The 19,729-nt window shown below is 43.3% G+C and overlaps 1 protein-coding gene across 1 annotated transcript in view; it reads right to left on the minus strand.

Annotated features, from left to right (window-relative positions):
• The window catches only part of LRRC56 (leucine rich repeat containing 56), a 435,597-nt gene that overhangs the window by 186,739 nt on the left and 229,129 nt on the right, over positions 1 to 19,729 (minus strand). Inside the window, exons 7-8 of the mRNA XM_029582256.1 lie at positions 18,020 to 18,217; positions 825 to 1,002 (exon numbers count right to left, since the gene is read on the minus strand). Of these exons, the coding sequence (XP_029438116.1) occupies positions 825 to 1,002; positions 18,020 to 18,217 (376 nt within the window). The remainder of the gene's footprint in view (positions 1 to 824; positions 1,003 to 18,019; positions 18,218 to 19,729) is intronic.

Raw genomic sequence — 19,729 nt, forward strand, 5'->3', positions numbered from 1 at the left:
AGGTTCTTATGTCTGGTAACAGGTAACGAAACAAATGTCTCTATTAAGTCCCTTTGTGTTTGTTTCATAATCTTATGTTCTTTTATAGTTCTGAAGTTTCCTTTTAGTATGCTGATAAAATCCTTAAATTAAATATTCTGAAATAGAAAAATGTTTTCTCTCACCAGTGTCATCCTGCTCTTGTCTGTGATGTATAACTGCTGCCATACCAGATCAGACCAAGGACCATCAAAGCCCGGTATCGGTATCCTGTTTCCAACAGTGACCAATTCAGTTCATAAATACCTGGCAGGATCCCAAATGGTACAGAGATTCCACGCTGCTTACATAGTTAAGCAGAGGCTTTCCCTAAGTCAAATCGGTTAAAAACTGTATATGGACTTTTCTAACTACCTTTAATCACATCTTAACTATGAAGATGTATTCTGGTATTTAACTGCTACTGTTTGGTTGCTTATGCCATATTCAGGTATCAGCATAACTGCCAGTGTGGGGTTCTTATGATCAATAGCAGATGGGGCCCCAATTTACTTAAACCAATGTTATTCAATCTGGACCATAGATAACACAAATATGTGTACCAAAATATGCAAAGCAATCTAAACCTTGGGCAATATTTGCAACCCTCAAGCAACAGATTTCAGTAATGACAGATTTATAATGCTGGGAGTGTCTACATAGAAGAGCTTTCACGAACTTTAAACACTAATAGTGCCTCTAATATAAAAAAAAAAGTTTGAAAGAAAGATCTTGATTTTAACTACATTAAAATATTGTTGTTAGTATGGATCTTTTGAAGTAGTTCAATAAAACTAGAGCTGTACCTAAACCTGTAAAGAGTTCTGCTCCACAGCCATCTTTGATGGACTCCTTTACCATGAGCCAGTCCTCATTAATTGTAATGGAAGGCTGAATCCTCGTCTGCTCTGCTGGCACCTCGTCCAAAAACTTCAAACGTGGAATAAGTTTCTTCACTTCTGCTCTGTAGTTATATTCTTCATTCTTCAAGAACAAGAAAAGGATCAGGATCAGAGTTATAGTCTGCCCAACAGAGTTCACAATACAACAAGCCAGAACTCTTGCGTTATGAGTTATGATAAAGGCTAGAGTTCCTGTGTTGAAAATTTCAATGGAGGCTATACACTGTGCTGAGACCAATAAAAGCAAGGTCCACAACACTTTACTGATAGCACTGGAAAAAATCTTGAACAAGGCAAGTAAGAGTTTGAGCATAGTGCAGTATTTTTATGCTACCTATGCATTCCAAAATGCATGCCCTCTATTCCTCATAAACCTTAGACCACCGTCCTTTTCCTTACTCCCCTCCCCTTTTCTACAGAGCATTCAACCTCTCCCCAAAACAGAAATTATCCCCATCTCCCCTACTCATACCCGGTAGAACTCTAATCATTCTCCTTCTCTCCACAGCAACACAGACCTCCAAGTCTTTTCCAACACCACACTTAATCTGCTTCTGGCACCATTAACAGCAGGTTTTGAGAGTGCAGAAAATGAATAAGATTGTGGTCACAAAGCCTGCTTCTCATAAGGGCAGAGGCACAGATGCTGTGAATGAAGGCTGGCTCAGTACTCAAGCTTACTCAGCTTGCTGCTGTTGCTGGAACCAGACTGTCAAGAGGTGCCGGCAGTGGAAAAGATCAGAGGTCTGCACGGGGAAGGAAATGCAGCAGAAGAGACTGGAGATTAAGACAGAAAAGATCTAAGATTCACCAAGAGAGGTGAGAGAGATGTGATAACAGGTTTTCAGGGAGAGGAATTTTGTTGCCCTCCGAAATTTGCCACCCAAGCCTGACAAGGTGGAAAAGAGTTGTTTACCTATAATGGATGTTCTCCAAGTTAAATTTCTCCAAGTTAAATTCTCCAAGTTAAATTCTCCAAGTTAAAAAGTTAAACAACAACACAAACATAACAATCAATGGTATAATGAAAGCATCAGAACTGCTAAACGCATACTCCGGAAAAAAGAAAGAGAATGGAGAAAAAACAAAAACACTACCACTCTAAATAATTACAGGTCTAACCTAGCTCAATATAAAAATATCATCAATAACGCAAAAAAGGAATTCTACTCCAAAAAAATCTCCAAATTTCACCATAATCCTAGAATGTTATTCACAATAATCCAGAAACTTACCAAAACCACCCAAGAACCCTCATCCACCAAACATGGAAGTGATGATTTTGCTGATTTCTTCAATGACAAAATTAATCTTCTAATCCAATCCAAATTATCTAACAACATCCAAGACACCAAACCCAACAACAAAACAACCTCATCATGGTCAAACTTTGACACTACCTCCACCATTGAAATTCAATCAATAATAAATAAAATGAACCCTGCCAGCCACCCACTGGACAACATCCCGACAACAACCCTCAAATCAATCGAACCTACCATATCAAAAACCATCACCAAAATTGTCAACTTATCTCTGAACGAAGGCAACTACCCCAAATACCTCAAATCTGCTATTGTCAAACCAATACTTAAGAAAAACAACCTTGATCCTGAAAACCTTAACAACTACCGTCCCATATCAAACTTATCCTTCCTAACCAAAACAATTGAAAAAGTTGTTCACACCCAACTAGATGACTACCTGGAGACAAACAACATCCTATCTCCATCCCAATATGGCTTCAGAAAAAACCTAAACACCGAATCTCTCCTCATATCTCTAAATGACATCATCTTAAGAGGCTTCGATAAACAAGAAAAATTCCTACTCATTCTTCTTGACCTTTCAGCCGCCTTTGACACTGTGAACCACAAACTGCTATTAGAACAACTATCCCAAATTGGTTTAACTGGAAATACTCTTCGCTGGTTTTCCTCCTATCTATCTGACCGCACTTACCAAGTTTCAGTAAACAGCAACCTTTCAAAATCAATCAACCTCAACACCGGTGTCCCTCAAGGATCAGCTTTATCAGCCACCCTTTTCAACATTTACCTTCTCCCCATATGCCAACTACTGGAAGAATACAAGATCACACATTTCCTCTATGCTGACGATATTCAGCTACTCATTCCCATACAAAACTCGATTGATGACACATACAAGAAAACCTCTGAACTATTTATCTCAATCAAAAACCTACTAAACTCCCTTAAACTCATAATCAACTTTGACAAAACTGAAATACTACTCATGGATAAAAAACCTAATCCATCTCTGCCACCCCTGACAATTCCTGACAAACAAATCATAACGATAATCCCTACCAATTATACCAGAAACCTTGGAATTACCATTGATAAGGAGCTTTCTTACAAGAACCACATCACAAACAAAACCAAGGAAGGTTACCACAGACTCCTTACCTTAAGACACCTGAAACCATTCCTCAATCCCCACGACTTCAGAACTGTACTCCAACTTCTTAACTTCTCCACTTTTGACTATTGCAATTCCCTACTAATTGGATTACCTCTCTCAGCCCTCAAGCCACTGCAAATCTTACAGAACTCTGCTGCCAGAGTCCTAACCGGATCAAAAAGAAGTGAACACATCACACCAATTCTAACAGCACTTCACTGGCTACCTATCAATGCACGTATTGCATACAAATCAATGACTATAATCCACAAAATCCTAAATAATGATAATCAAGGTCTCAACTCACTAAACATAATCCCTCAAAAACCTTCAAGAAACCTGCGATCCAATAACTCTGGTTACCTGAACATCCCCCCTGTCAAGGATGCACATCTGGCAACCACTAGAGAAAGAGCCTTCTCAATTGCCTCACCCAAAATGTGGAATACACTTCCTAAATTCTTACGAATTCAACACGACCTAAAAATATTCAAAAAGGACTTAAAAACAATAATGTTCCGCAAATTCCTCACTGACTTTCAATCATCTAATGATCCCGACCTCCAAATAAACTCCCAATTGTTTACCGCATAACTTCACCCCTTCCTCCCTTTTCTGCCTTCCCTCCCCATCTATCCTTTCTTAAATCTTTCTGGACTTGAGATCTATTTCTCTGATATTGTTTAATATGTACTGCTACCCATCTGTTAAGTACTGTTCTTTCTAATGCTCTGTTACATGATATTGAACACTTTTGTAAACCGTTATGATGGCTCAACCGAATATCGGTATATAAAACTCTTCAAATAAATAAATAAATAAATCAGCCACACAAGTAAGTGATGTCAGCTGATGGCGCCAAACACAGAATGCTTATAGAAAAGTTTAAAAGGCTTTTCTGAGCATGCATGAGAGTTGCCATGCAGCTGCCACCATGCATGCTAACTCAGTCTACAGATAAGAAAGCCAACTCTGAAAGGCAAAGTGAGTGTACAGGAGGCTGATAATCCTGTCTAAAAAGAACACCTATTACAGATAAGCAACACAATTTTCTCTGTCAACAAGCTGGGAAAGCTACACAAATGGGAATACCTAGCTGGCTTTCAATAAAAAAATAAAGGGGGGGGGGAGACAGACTGTCAATGGACAGGGCAACATAATACTGTGAGGGAAAACCCCTTAATCAAATCTTTTTTTTCTTTAGGAAGATAAATAATAAAAATGAGATCATGTCCCTCAAAGAACCCTGAAGCACAGACTGACCAAACCTATTGCTGTATCAAGAGTCACTGTCTAATAAAGAGGGTAGTTTTCAAAAGCCACTTACTCCTGTAATTAGCTATTTTCCTGGGTAAAAGGGCTTTTTAAAAATTGTCCACCCTTTATGCAGTTAAATTATGCAGGCTATTTCACAATGGGTGTATTTTTAATCACATTTTTGTTGAGGTACTCTCAGGGCAGGGTTAGACCAGTGAAAGCAACAACATACATAGTTTTGCACTTCCAAACTATTTATGTTTAGGCCAGAAAATATTGTAGAAAAGGCAAGTGGAAAAGTATTCAAAGGAAAAGTACATGGATTTGGAATGAAGGCTGAATGAGGAGGGCATAGTTCCAGTCGTGAGAAATGTAAATGATAATCGGATGCTGGCATGTGAACTCGGCAGTCTTTTGATATTGCTGCCCCTCTCCAGACAGGACTGGGATCCTCGATCTGACTGGAACACTAGAAGTCTGATTATGTACAGTGATCAAAACAGGGTCCAGGCATAAGCTGGAGTTATTTATCTGATCGACTGTATCCAGGCTATCAAGCACAAGCAGGAATATGATGTTGCTAGTAAGATTGTCTTTTCTATAATTTCATGTTTATTAGTTTTTAACCACTGACATGAATTAAAGCATTAGAAAAAAATTGAAGCTTCAAACAAAGAAGCAAATTTAGATAAAAGAAATAAAAACAACATGTAGCCATAAGGAAGACAAAGGAGTGTAGTAAATCATTAAGAAACAAACATATAAGCAATTGCTGAACAATCTTCAAATAATGGCTCCAATCACATGACATCTTCAGCTAGGCTCCAACAGGAATCTTATCTACCAGGAATTTCTCCACATGAGTTGGGTCAGAAAATACAAATTTATTAACCTGAAAATGCACTAAGCATTTACAGGGAAATTACAAGTAAAATGTAGCACCGACAACAAAAACACTACTGAATATAGCAGACTATCAACTTTAGAACAGTGCTTTGGCATGACCAGAATTAGCTGGATAAGTTATCCGGCTATCTTTGAAAACTGAGGTAGCTAGATAACTTAACTCCTCCCAGAAATGCCCCTGGAATGCCCTAAGTTATCTGCTAAATTTTAGCCAGATAACTGGATATCCAGTTAAAGTTTAGCCAGATAAGTGCCCAAAATATTCAAAAGTAAGTACTTATCCAGATAACTTGTGAGTTATCTGGCTAAATGCCTCTAAATATGGAACCCCAAGTGAATACTTTGCTTTGATCTTTACTCATGAGGGGGTTGGGGAGATACCTATACCAGAAACATTCTTTGAGGTCGATGATTCCGAGGAATTGCATCAAATCATGATGAATCAGAAAGGTGTAGTAGAGCAAATCAAACTAAAAAAAGTAACAAAATTACCACCATAGTTCTGAAAGCATTAAAAATAAAATTGCAGTCTTATTACTAGTAATTTCCAATTTCTCATTCAAATTGGCTACAATACCTGAGGGTGGCCAATTTAATGTACATTTTCAAAAAGGGTTTCAGAGGTAATCTGGAAAACTACTGAACCATGAGTCAGACATCTGATTCAGGCAAAATGGTAGAAGCTACTCTGAAAAAACAAATTGCTGACTATCTGGATAGACACATTCTAATGGGGCAGAGCTAACACAAATCTTGCCTTACAAATCTGTTAAAACATTTTTGAAGGGGTTAACAAACAAGTGGACAAGGATGAGTCAGCTGACAGTATCTAGATTTTCGGAAGGCTTTTGACAAAGTCCCTCATGAGAGGCTAATCAAGAAAATGAAGAGTCAGGAATAAATGTCCTATTGTGGATTGATAATTGGCTAAAAGGTAGGAAAAGGACTGAATGGTCATTTTTCTTACTGTAAATAGAGGAGTGCCCCAAAGATCTCTACTGGGACAGATGCTTTTTAATATATTTATAAATGATCTGGAGAAGGAACTGATGAATGAGGTGATCAAATTCTCAAATGAGACAAAAAATTGTTCAAAGTTGTCAGATCACTAGTTGATTGTAAACCGATCCGATATGGTAATTTACTATGAAGGTCGGTATAAAAAACTGTTAAATAAATAAATAAATAAATTGTGAGGAATTATAAAAGGACATCGTGAGACTAGGAGAATGGGCATCTACTATAAATGGCAGATGAAAACTATCTGTATAAGGGAAAAGTGATGCACATAGGAAAGAATAATTCAAACTACAGGTACAAGATGCTGGATTCCATTTTAGGTGTCACCACCCACAAAAAAGGATCTTGGAATCACTGGACAATACTTTGAAATCCTGGGCCCAATTCATGGCAGCAGTCAAAAAAGCAAACAGAATATGAGGTATTATTTGAAAAGGAATGGAAAATGAAACAGGTTATCATGCCTCTGTATGATTTTATGGTGTGATCTCACCTTGAGTATTGGTCCAATATATATCTGTTACAGTTTTGGCTGCAGTGCAACCGCCTCACCACCAGGGGTCCCTCTAGTGCTGGCTTTCTGGACAGGCCCAGTCCATCTTATCTGTCCACTCTGTGCTCTGGGTGTGTCCTTATAACCCTGCCTGACAGTTGCCTCGGTGCTTCGGCATCGAGCTCACCTGGGCTCCCTGCTCTAGCCTTGCGCGGCCTTCGGGCCTTTCCTTGCCTTGCCCTGCGCGGCCTTCGGGCCTTTCCTTGCCTTGCCCTGCGCGGCCTTCGGGCCTTTCCTTGCCTTGCCCTGCGCGGCCTTCGGGCCTCCTTCCTCGTTGTTCTCACCTGGCCTACGGGCCTTCTGACCTGCTTGCTCTGCTTACGGTGTGTGGCCTACGGGCCTTCTGTGTGTGTGTGGCCTACGGGCCTTCTGACCTGCCTTGCCCCGCTTATGGTGTGTGGCCTACGGGCCTTCTGTCTGTGTGTGTGGAGCCTACGGGCCTTCTGACCTGCCTTGCCCCGCTTATGGTGTGTGGCCTACGGGCCTTCTGTCTGTGTGTGTGGAGCCTACGGGCCTTCTGACCTGCCTTGCCCCGCTTATGGTGTGTGGCCTACGGGCCTTCTGTGTGTGTGTGGCCTACGGGCCTTCTGACCTGCCTTGCCCCGCTTATGGTGTGTGGCCTACGGGCCTTCTGTGTGTGTGTGTGGCCTACGGGCCTTCTGACCTGCCTTGCCCTGCTTACTGTGCCCTGACCCAGCCTGAACTTAGACTCTGCTCATTGCCGCCTGCCCTGACCCAGCCTGAACTTAGACTCTGCTCATTGCCGCCTGCCCTGACCCAGCCTGAACTTAGACTCTGCTCATTGCCGCCTGCCCTGACCCAGCCTGAACTTAGACTCTGCTCATTGCCGCCTGCCCTGACCCAGCCTGAACTTAGACTCTGCTCATTGCCGCCTGCCCTGACCCAGCCTGAACTTAGACTCTTGCTCCTTGCCGCCTGCTCTGACCCAGCCTGAACTAGACACTGTTTCTAGCTTCCTGTCTCTCTCCACCTGGAGCCACCCTGCTGGGTGGTGTTCACGCCTCCTGACCGGAGCCCAAGCGTAACAATATCATTTATACTTGCAAAACTGCTGGTTGCAATTATACAGCAAGAGACTTAAATACTGTATGCTATTATGATTTCTTTTGCCTATTTCTTCGAGGATCCAGTCATCTAGTTATTCATGGTTGCATAAATTAAATAATTTTAAGTAACATCGTGCTTATTCATCATCTGCTATTGCACATCCTTTAAGAATATCCAGGATGGGTTATCAGAGAGTCGTTCAAGTCGCTAATACCGCACTCCAAGCTACTTCTGCTCCACGGCAGTGGATCCTGCCATGGAGGGGGAGACCGTTCTCAATAGGTAAAGAGAATTTGTCTTTTCCTGATAAGACAAGCAATAGCCTGGAACATTTATTTGATGAAATCATCAATGAATTTGGCTTCGATTCTCCCCAGAATCTCATGCAACCCCATCTAAGAGTAATGTCACTTCTGCACAATTAATAGAGCCTGACCTTCCACATCATCCTCTGCAGGAATTCTAGTCCAGATATCTCTTATTCTTAAAAAATGAAGGAGCATGATATTCATGCTAGTTTTCATCTAACAGACTTAAACAATTATCTATTCCCAGAGAAATTCAAAAAGTTTTTCCCTCAGCAGGCGAATTTAAATATTTGTTTCCTAATCATTGTTTTGTCTTGTACTATGATATCAGTATCATGGTGATTAATATTGTTTCTGATTTTAGCTCGGTAAAAGATCTAGACTAGTTTAGGATAGACTTACGTCTATAAGAAACATACAGCTTTAAGATAAAATGTAATGATTACACAGTCTTGAATGGATCAGAGCTTAATGTTTTTCATGGAGGGGGTGACATGGGATCTGTTTCCCTTTACCTTTAAAAACAAATAAATAAAACCAATAAACTGTCTTCAGGAGGGGACCTTCCTCCTCTCTTCTGGTGGAGAAGGCTCAGACTGTAGTTCTTCTGAATCAATATATCAGTATCCACGTACTTCCAAGGAATATACTGAGGATGGTAAGGTGATTCAGGATCATCTGGTTGTTGTAGATGATGTTTTGTTTTAGAAGCAGATTTTGATGGAATCTGCTTTGGCAGCATAGGAGGTAATGAAGGTACCGATGATGGTATGGAAGGAGGCTGAAATTTTCAAAAAGCCTCGACGATGGCCTGCTGGACAATGGAAGTCACCTCTTCCCTGGAAACTGGGACTGGGTCCACTGTCACAAGAGAAGGTAAGACTGGCGCTACTAGCACTTCCATGACTGAGCATGGTGGCACCATCGCTAACACCGATCCAAGTGGAGAGCGCCTCTGTTCCTCGGATACGGAAGGGCATGTTGGTTCCAGTACCCGGACTCGCTTGGGCATCGGCTCGATGTCCTTCGATGCCGATGGCTGTGCCGTTCCATCCGATGGATCAGTGGAACAGTGTTGATGGAGTCTTGTTTCTCGATGTTCCTTAGATGCCGAGGAAGATGCTACGGAGGACACAGATGGAGTCGGTGACAGACTGTCACTGGTCCTCTTTTCTCCTCGATGTTTTGCAACAAAGGGAGATATTCTTCTTGGAGACTATGTCGACGATGGGGTGATTTTCTTAAATAACTCCTCCATCTTGTCCAATCAAGCACGCCTGCCCTTTGGTGTCATCTGGGCACAAGTTGAACAAGCCCGGATATCGTGGCCTGATCCCAGGCACAAAACACAAACATTGTGTGGGTCGGTAATCGACATTGTAACCACACTGTCTGGACATTTTTTTAATCCGGAGGCCATGTTAGAAAGCTAGGCCGAGTGACTGTCGATGACCAGCGGATACCGTTAGTGAGGGTGACTGGAATAGACCAAAAATGACTCAAAAAATGTACTCGCCGATACTATGTCGAAGGGAGACCCGATGACCATTTTTTTGACTGAAAATATTTTCTTTCCCTTGAGGAAAAAATGAGGGAAAATTCCCAGAGCTCCTAATATGCTATGCTTACAGCAAGGTGGAAAAAGAGACTGAAGGGAGACCCCTGTGGCAGAGAATATCATGGCATGCTGGGCATGCTCAGTAGGCTCAGTGTGCCAGCCAAAACTTTCTAGAAACTTTTGACAGAAATTTTCCGTATCAGGGCTCCATCTGATGATGTCACCCATATGTGAGGACTATCATCCTGCTTGTCCTGGGATAAACAGTCGTATATACACATGCATGTACACATAATATGAGTGGTTCTGATTTCATAATAATTAACTGAGCTCAATAAATGCATTAACTCTTAGGAGCTCTAATGTGTTAACTTATGTGACTTGATGCCAGGAGAGTAACTTTTAATTTTTAACTTTTTCTCCCCTTAGAGATATCCATCTATTGGAACAAGGACCCGAGACAATAGGATTTTAGACATTGCTGGGAAGGAGCTTGCTGTTGTAGTACATGTGGGCACCAATGATATAGGAAAATGTGGGAGGGAGGTTCTGGAAGCCAAATTTAAGCTCTTTGGTAGAAAGCTGAAATCCAGAACGTCCAGGGTACCATAAGAACATAAGAAAATGCCATACTGGGTCAGACCAAGGGTCCATCAAGCCCAGCATCCTGTTTCCAACAGTGGCCAATCCAGGCCATAAGAACCTGGCAAGTACCCAAAAACTAAGTCTATTCCATGTTACCATTGCTAATGGCAGTGACTATTCTCTAAGTGAACTTAATAGCAGGTAATGGACTTCTCCTCCAAGAAATTATCCAATCCTTTTTTAAACACAGTTATACTAACTGCACTAACCACATCCTCTGGCAACAAATTCCAGAGTTTAACTGTGCGCTGAGTAAAAAAGAACTTTCTCCGATTAGTTTTAAATGTGCCCCATGCTAACTTCACGGAGTGCCCCCTAGTCTTTCTACTATCCGGAAGAGTAAATAACCGATTCACATCTACCCGTTCTAGACCTCTCATGATTTTAAACATCTCTATCATATATCCCCCCCCCCCCCCTCAATCGTCTCTTCTCCAAGCTGAAAAGTCCTAACCTCTTTAGTCTTTCCTCATAGGGGAGTTGTTCCATTCCCGTTATCATTTTGGTAGCCCTTCTCTGTACCTTCTCCATCGCAATTATATATTTTTTGAAATGCGGCGACCAGAATTGTACACAGTATTCAAGGTGCGGTCTCACCATGGAGCAATACAGAGGCATTATGACATTTTCCGTTTTATTCACCATTCCCTTTCTAATAATTCCCAACATTCTGTTTGCTTTTTTGACTGCTGCAGCACACTGAACCGACGATTTCAATGTGTTATCCACTCTGACACCTAGATCTCTTTCTTGGGTTGTAGCACCTAATATGGAACCCAACATTGTGTAATTATAGCATGGGTTATTTTTCCCTATATGCATCACCTTGCACTTATCCACATTAAATTTCATCTGCCATTTGGATGCCCAATTTTCCAGTCTCACAAGGTCTTCCTGCAATTTATCACAATCTGCTTTTGATTTAACTACTCTTAACAATTTTGTGTCATCTGCAAATTTGATTATCTCACTCGTCTTATTTCTTTCCAGATCATTTATAAATATATTGAAAAATAAGGGTCCCAATACAGATCCCTGAGGCACTCCACTGTCCACTCCCTTCCACTGAGAAAATTGTCCATTTAATCCTACTCTCTGTTTCCTGTCTTTTAGCCAGTTTGCAATCCACGAAAGGACATCGCCACCTATCCCATGACTTTTTACTTTTCCTAGAAGCCTCTCATGAGGAATTTTGTCAAACGCCTTCTGAAAATCCAAGTATACTACATCTACCGGGTTCACCTTTATCCACATGTTTATTAACTCCTTCAAAAAAGTGAAGCAGATTTGTGAGGCAAGACTTGCCCTGGGTAAAGCCATGCTGACTTTGTTCCATTAAACCATGTCTTTCTATATGTTCTGTGATTTTGATGTTTAGAACACTTTCCACTATTTTTCCTGGCAGTGAAGTCAGGCTAACCGGTCTGTAGTTTCCCAGATCGCCCCTGGAGCCCTTTTTAAATATTAAGGTTACATTTGCTATCCTCCAGTCTTCAGGTACAATGGATGATTTTAATGATAGGTTAAAAATTTTTACTAATAGGTCTGAAATTTAATTTTTTAGTTCCTTCAGAACTCTGGGGTGTATACCATCTGGTCCAGGTGATTTACTACTCTTCAGTTTCTCAATCGGGCCTACCACATCTTCTAGGTTCACCGTGATTTGATTCAGTCCATCTGAATCATTACCCATGAAAACCTTCTCCATTATGGGTACCTCCCCAACATCCTCTTCAGTAATCTGAAATGCTCCCTGTTCCAGAGGCAGGCAGAGCTCCAGAGTCTCAGTGCATGGATGAAACAATGGTGCAAGGAAGAGGGATTCAGTTTTGTAAAGAAATGGGGAACCTTTTAGGGAAGGGGAAGTCTTTTCCGAAGGGATGGCTCCACCTTAACCAAGATGGCACTGGCGCTAACCTTTAAAAAGGAGAGCGTGCAACTTTTAAACTAAATCAAAGAGGAAAGCAGACAGTTGCTCAGTAGCACATGGTTCGAAGGGAGGTATCTTTGAAGGATACTAATGAAACATCCTAACAGAGATGTTCCAATAATAAGAAAAGCAGTCCATGTGCCTATCATTAGACTCACCTGAGCTAAAAGATTCTAATTTACCCCTATCAACTGAAAAGCAGAAAGTGCTTAGGCTTCTTAGGTATAGGCGCCAGTCTGTCACTACGCTATAAACAGGCGCCTGAGAAACATGCGTCCAGCTGTATTCGCACTGCAAAAACTAGGTGCCCAACATTGTGCCTCGAGAAGCACCCAATAACTGAGCTCCCATGAGACCGCTCAGATTGTGCATAAATAAGCGCATGCGTGAGAAAGCCCAGAAAGACGCCCCAGGCACCCAACTGGACGAACAAGCACAAAGAGACGAAACTGAAGAAGGCAGTCTAATGCGCAGGAAAAAATGTGCGAATGCCACCACGGCCTACCACGTGAGGGCTGCCAGAAACACAGTGGTCTGTACTCAGGCAAGTCCCCAAACTCAGGGTAATAGGTCTAATCTGCCCATTCAGGGCCTATGAGTTATTTTATTAAGGAAAAAATACAACATGAAGGCTGAGGGGGAAAAACAAAAAAAGCAGGCTGCGCTGGGCATTAGGGTGATGCACTGTCTGGTTAACAAAAATAAAGGGGAAAATCAAGGGGGGGGGAAAAAACCACACAAAACCTACCTAAAGGTGCTTAAGAGAGAAAACAAACCCATAGGGCCCTGCAAAAAAAAAATAATCACAGCTTCTTCAGCTTAGAAACTTTCACTGCAGGGGGCGGATCCAAGATGACCACTCAGTAGCTCAGCTCGGCATTTGGCTCCCATGGGTGAAATAATCATTGTGATTTTCTTGCTTATACTTTCCTTTGATGGGGAGGAAATGTAAGCTGAGGGAGGAACCTTACCCTGCGACCCCCTCGACAACATCCATCTCTGGCCCAAAGGACACCCATATTGTGCACAGAGACCAGGAAACGGGACTGCAGCTGCTGGAGAGTGGAGGAGGGGAAATGGAGCTCCCCTCTCTGCCTGGCTCGTTATCACCATTTAGTTCCATGGAAGGAACCCCACTGGATAATCCTGCCATATTGAGGAGCACTCCTGAACAGAGGGAGACGCCGTCAGCCGAGGAGTGGAGCCCTGCAGGGTTCGACGAGGAAGCGACCGCGGCACGGAGCCCAGGAGTTTCGACAGGGCAGACCAGCGTTGGAGGAGATACACTGTTGGTAATGTCTGCTGGAGCTGCAGGGGTCTTACCCGAAGGAAGAATATCAATGGTGGTAAAACCTGCAGTTTTCTCACTTGAAACAATCTGGGAGACTATAGTGGAGATGAAGTTTTCTATATTTCAACAAATGCTTCCTATAAATGCTAAAGTAAAAGAACTGGAGGATAAAGTTAAAGAGTTGACTAATACTAGTACTGATCTGGAACAGCAAATAACGACAAATAGAGATCAGTTTAAGGGAATTCAACAAATTCAGTCTGCGACGATTAGAGAAAGGAAAAATATATCCATGAAAATGGAAAACTTGGAGAATATGATCAAAAGTAGAAATCTGAGATTTATAAACTTTCCACAAATCCCCTTAAATCCTCCTAGAGAAATTTTTAAAAGATATCTCATGGAAGTATTGCAAGTGGCAGAAAATGCAATTCCTCCAACCTCAAAGATTTTCTACCTTCCTAACAGGCCGATAACAGTACAGTCCATTGGAGCGCACTGTTATCCTGCCCTTGGACGCGCGTTTTCCCTTACCCCTTATTCAGTAAGGGGCGGAAAACGCGCGTCCAACCCGCGGAACCTAATAGCGCCCTCAACATGCATTTGCATGTTGAGGGTGCTATATCGCGCGGGAATACCCTATTAGGTATTCCCGCGCGATACAGAAAGTAAAATGTGCAGCCAAGCCGCACATTTTACTTTAAGAAATTAGCACCTACCCAAAGGTAGGCGCTAGTTTCTGCCAGCACCGGGAAAGTCCACAGAAAAGCAGTAAAAACTGCTTTTCTGTGCTCCCTCCGACTTAATATCATGGCGATATTAAGTCGGAGGTCCCCAAGGGTAAAAAAAAGTAAAAAGAAAAAAAAAAGAAAAAAATTTTTTGAAAAATGGGCAGGCAGCTGTCGAGTCGAAAACCGGATGCTCAATTTTGCCGGTGTCTGGTTTCCGAGCCCGTGGCTGTCAGCGGGCTTGAGAACAGAAGCCGGCAAAATTGAGCGTCGGTTGTCAAACCCGCTGACATCCGCCGCTCCGGGCTAAAAGGAGGCGCTAGGGACGTGCTAGTGTCCCTAGCGCCTCCTTTTGCCCGTTTCTACCGCTGGGCCTCATTTAAATAGAGAATCGCCTGCACAGGCGAGTGGGAATTTGTCCGCTCTCCCGCGGACTTTACTGAATCGGCCTGTAAGTTAAGATGATCAGCAGAACAAAATGAAGGAATAAAATCACTAATATCAGTCCCTGAACAATCTTTAAACATTTCGACGTTTTTGGAAACTTCGGATACGCAATTAGTAGTTCCAGCAACATTGATAGTGACTAGCACTTGAGCCGGATAAAGAATTGTTACTAAGATTGTGTCTTCGATACAGAGATGATGCATTTCTAGGTTGTCATGTTACAGTATTCCCTGATGTCTCACGTGAGACCCAAAAGAGGAGGAAGGCCTTCCTCCTTTTGAGGCCACAAGTCCTGCAGATTGGGGGGGGGGGGGGGGAATCTTCTTTTTAAAATTTCAATGTAAGTGCATGATAAAACATGCTAATAATACTTATATTTTCTTTGATGCCCCCCCCCCAATTGACAATTCCTAGTAGGGAAGATGCCTGTGACGCCTCCAGCAACCAGTGTAGATGTATTAAGTTCCTCTTAAAGAAAGGGTCTCAAAAAAAGGCCCTCAATAGAATTAGATTGTTTAAAATATTTCTTTAGGTTGAGTACCTCCTCCCCCTATTTTGAGGACTTTATTCAGAGAAAATTATAGAATATGTTGTGGACATTTTCTGTATTGTTATATTGGTTATTCTCTGTATTTCCTTTCAAGATTGTTTATCTTGTACATTTTGTAAAATGCATAAAGATAAAATAAAAAAAAAGAAAGAAAAGAAACTTCCACTGCAGTAGCTATGAGAGACAGTAAAGAATTATGACTTGCTGGCTTACAGATCGATCCAGTAAAGTGCGGCCGCGTTTACCCCGCTCCTAACTCGCGTTCTACTCACTTTCCGGCCGCGTTAGCCCTTCCTGCGATACACTATCCCCTTTAACCTACTCCTACCGCGTCCTAAAATCCCCGGGCAACCCCTTCCGCACGCGGCATGTATATTGCATGCAAACGATCGAATTAGCTATTCCCTACCATCCAGTAACGCGCGCCCCGACTATCCCTTTTTTTACCCTGCCGTTTTGCCGCGCGTTTAACCTGCTAACTTACCGCCTACCCCTACCCCTGCGTTAGAGGCAGGGGTAAAGGTAGGCGGCAAACTTTCCCCCAGCCTCCGCTCTCCTGCCCTGGCCGCGTCCATGTGTGCTGGTCTCCGGGGCAGCCCCAGTCCTCTCCCCTCCTCCCGAAGCAACAAAAGCAAAAAAATCGAAAAAAAAAGTTGCAAGAGAGAGAGGGGAGAGAGGACGGGCAATCCTACGCTCGGGATGGCCAGTCCCTCACCCCTCCTCCCGAGGCAAGGCGCGAAAAGCAGCCTTGCTCCGGGAGGAGGGGAGAGAGGACTGGCAGTGTGAAGCAACTTACGTTTTTTTTGCAGCCCTCCTCCGGAGGAGACGGCCATCAGCAGAAACGGATCGCGGCTCCCCTCCCCTGCCTCACGGCGAAGATGGACGCCTGCACGGGGGAAAGCGGCCCCTGTGGTGCAATTGGCCGGTCATGCCGTGACGCCAAACGTCGTGACGTCACGTCTTGAGCGGCCAATTGCACGCACAGGGGCCGCTTTCCCCCGTGCAGGCGTCCATCTTCGCCGGGAGCAGCGATCCTTTTCTGCTGATGGCCATCTCCTCCGGAGGGCTGCAAAAAAAAGTAAGTCGCTTCACACTGCCAGTCCTCTCTCCCCTCCTCCCGGAGCAAGGCTGCTTTTCGCACCTTGCCTCGGGAGGAGGGGAGAGGGACTGGCCATCCCGAGCGTAGGATTGCCCGTCCTCTCTTCCCTCGCTCTTGCTACTTTTTTTTTCGCTTTACACTGCCGGTCCTGTCTCCCCTCCTCCCGGAGCAAGGCTGCTTTCGTGCCTTGCTTCGGGAGGAGGGGAGAGGGCTGACAATCACCCGCCTGCCGGCTCCCGCCTCGATGACAGCCCGCCGGCTACCGCCTCAATGAACTCTCTCCCGCCTCGAACGCGTGCCCGCCGGCTCCCACCAGTAAGTTAACTTTTTTTTACACTTTTGTTTTAATTGTCGCCTGCGCCTTGCTTCGGGAGGGGGGAACCATCCACTTCCTGGTACCTGTCATTTCAAATGTCAGTTGAAATGACATTTGAAATGACAGGTACCAGCGCACCCAGGATACTGAATAGGCGCTGTATTAAGCGCCTATACAGTAAAATGGGTTGCGCGGGCCTAACCCTTCGCCTAACTCTTCGCAGACGCGGCTTGCATTTGCAAGCAATTTAAATAGAGTATCGAGCGGTATGTGAGCAGGACTGTGCGTGCGGGGAATGAGGGTGCGCCCTGCACTGCCGCACTCTTTCTAACGCGGCCTTGCTGTATTGACCTGTTAGTGGGAAAAAGAGACTAAGGGGCCCTGTCTGAGAGGCAGAGAGGAAGCTAGGGGTTGCATATATCCAACAGGGCATGCTCAAAAGCTTCTAGAAGCTTTAAAATCAAAGTTCCATGCCAAGCTCCATCTAATGATGTAACCCAGATGCAAGAATGGCTATCTTGTTTGCCCTTGAAAAAGCATACAACAAAAACATTCTAAACACATCACAATTAATAATGGTATTTGTTTGCCTGTTGGATGGAAATGGTTTGAGACATGGTACTGCCCACAGCTGAGGGGTTATTATACACACATTCCACTATATATATATATATATCTATACACACACACACACACACACACACACAAACACAATGCAAAAATAAGTATATACTTGTACATGCTGCTACCTTCTTAGCTGACGAGAAGCATTGGAATTGAACCCAAGGTGATGCTACAGATAGGAAAAGTACTACACAGAAGACAGCCCATGTAAGATCTTTTACTATAGTTAAAACCCTGAACAAAAAGCATGAGGGTAACCTGCACAGAGCAGAAGTTACAATCCTGAAAACCTTGCCATTTTAGACATTTTCTTCTGTCATTTACTATGCTAATATGTGCAACTTACTCTACTTTAAAATATGCAAATGTGCTGACCTCAGAGGCCTCAGGGTGAGGCTTCAGGCAGATATGGTTCCCCTCCAGAGTAAGTGCACTTAGCTTACTGCAGAGTCTCAGGTACTGAATTTGAGTGATGTCATCAATATTGTTTCCTTCTAGATCCAAGACCTCCAAGTCATCCAGCATACTCATTTGGCTCAGGTCTGAAATATTATTGTAGGCCAGATATAGTTCCTGAAATAGAAAACAACCAACCAGTAAGACTCAGATGGGACATGAGATTACTTATTTTATTAAACTTCAAATATAGCATGCAAACTCATCTCATCTCACTGTGCTCCCAGGTATGAATACTAGCTCCCAAGGATAGCTTAGCTGATGTGCTGTGCTGATGTAATAAAGTACACAAAACTCAGACAGCTGTTCAAAGAAATGCTTTATTAATTTAAAGACTAACATCTTAATGATTCATGTTCAAGGTCCTCTGACACAGACCGTGTTTCGGGAGGGACCAGATCTCAATATAGTTGTTACAGGAGCTTATTGATAAAATAAAGGCAAAGCTTATCAACAAAGTAACTTTCATAAAGAGAAATGTGCTGCACTGGTCCCAAGGAAATTAAGGGAAGAGGTCTCTGCAGCGAGACGTGGCAAAGTGCAGACAAGAACAGCTCTGGCATGTATACGCGGCTATTAATAATGGGCAATGCTAGCAGGGAGACCTGTTAGTACCTGTTTTTTGGGCAGGTTTATTAGCGCCTAGATCAGGCAGAAGTAAAAAGTTAAAAGCCCATGGTTGGTGGCCATTTATTCATTTGCTGCCACTTGTGTGGCTGTGAATAGATGTTGATCTGGTGTAATCATGGATTACTGCACCTCTTTCTGATGCTTTAGTACATTTTGTGGGTCAAAGAATAACAGCGGCAGAAACCTTACAAAGGGAATAGGCTGAGAGAAGAATTTATTGCGGAACAAGAAAGGAGGGCCAGAGAGGAGCAGACTGTCCTGACTCAAGCCGTTCACAGAAGGGCACGCAGGCAGTGGATATTCCACCTAAGGACCACACTGCTGGGGTTGCCAGAGACAGATGTGGTGCGTACGTAAAGACTGAGCTCCCTTTGAAGAAATCAAGGATGATACTGATTCCCTAACGGAGCATGTCTGTGCCATTCCGGGCTTGATCAATCTTCTTGACACCTTGCATTTTCTTGCCACAGGATCATTTCACAAAATACTGGCTGTGGTGACTGGAATAGATCAGGCAACATTTTCAAGGCGTTTCATCCAAGTACTGAGGGCCATGATGAAACGATTCAGGCAGTACATCAAGTACCCACAGCAGTTAACGGAGTGGCAAGAGATTAAGCATGCTTTGACATAGCTGGTAAGCCAAATGTAATGGGCGCAATCGACTGCACCCATGTCGCTCTCAAACCCTACACACACACACACACACACACACACGCGAAAGAGAAATGGCATACCAGAAGAGGACAAGTTGTCTGCAATGCGCCATCGGTGAAACACTGCCATCATTCACAGACCCACCACCGGCCACAGCATTACCCAGAGACTCGCCGCCCACACAGGTGCCAGGTGTTACTGGCACATCCAAGATTTCAGGCAAAGATTATGTCTGGCCATATGAGTTGGAGCTTGACAAACGAACTGTTGTCTAATGTGGCTGCTGGTGGCTTGCTAAACAACTGCAGACTCGGTGGTTCTTCTTTGGCTCCCTTGGATGCA

This window comes from Rhinatrema bivittatum, chromosome 17 (assembly GCF_901001135.1).
Source record: "Rhinatrema bivittatum chromosome 17, aRhiBiv1.1, whole genome shotgun sequence".
NCBI lineage: Eukaryota > Metazoa > Chordata > Amphibia > Gymnophiona > Rhinatrematidae > Rhinatrema > Rhinatrema bivittatum.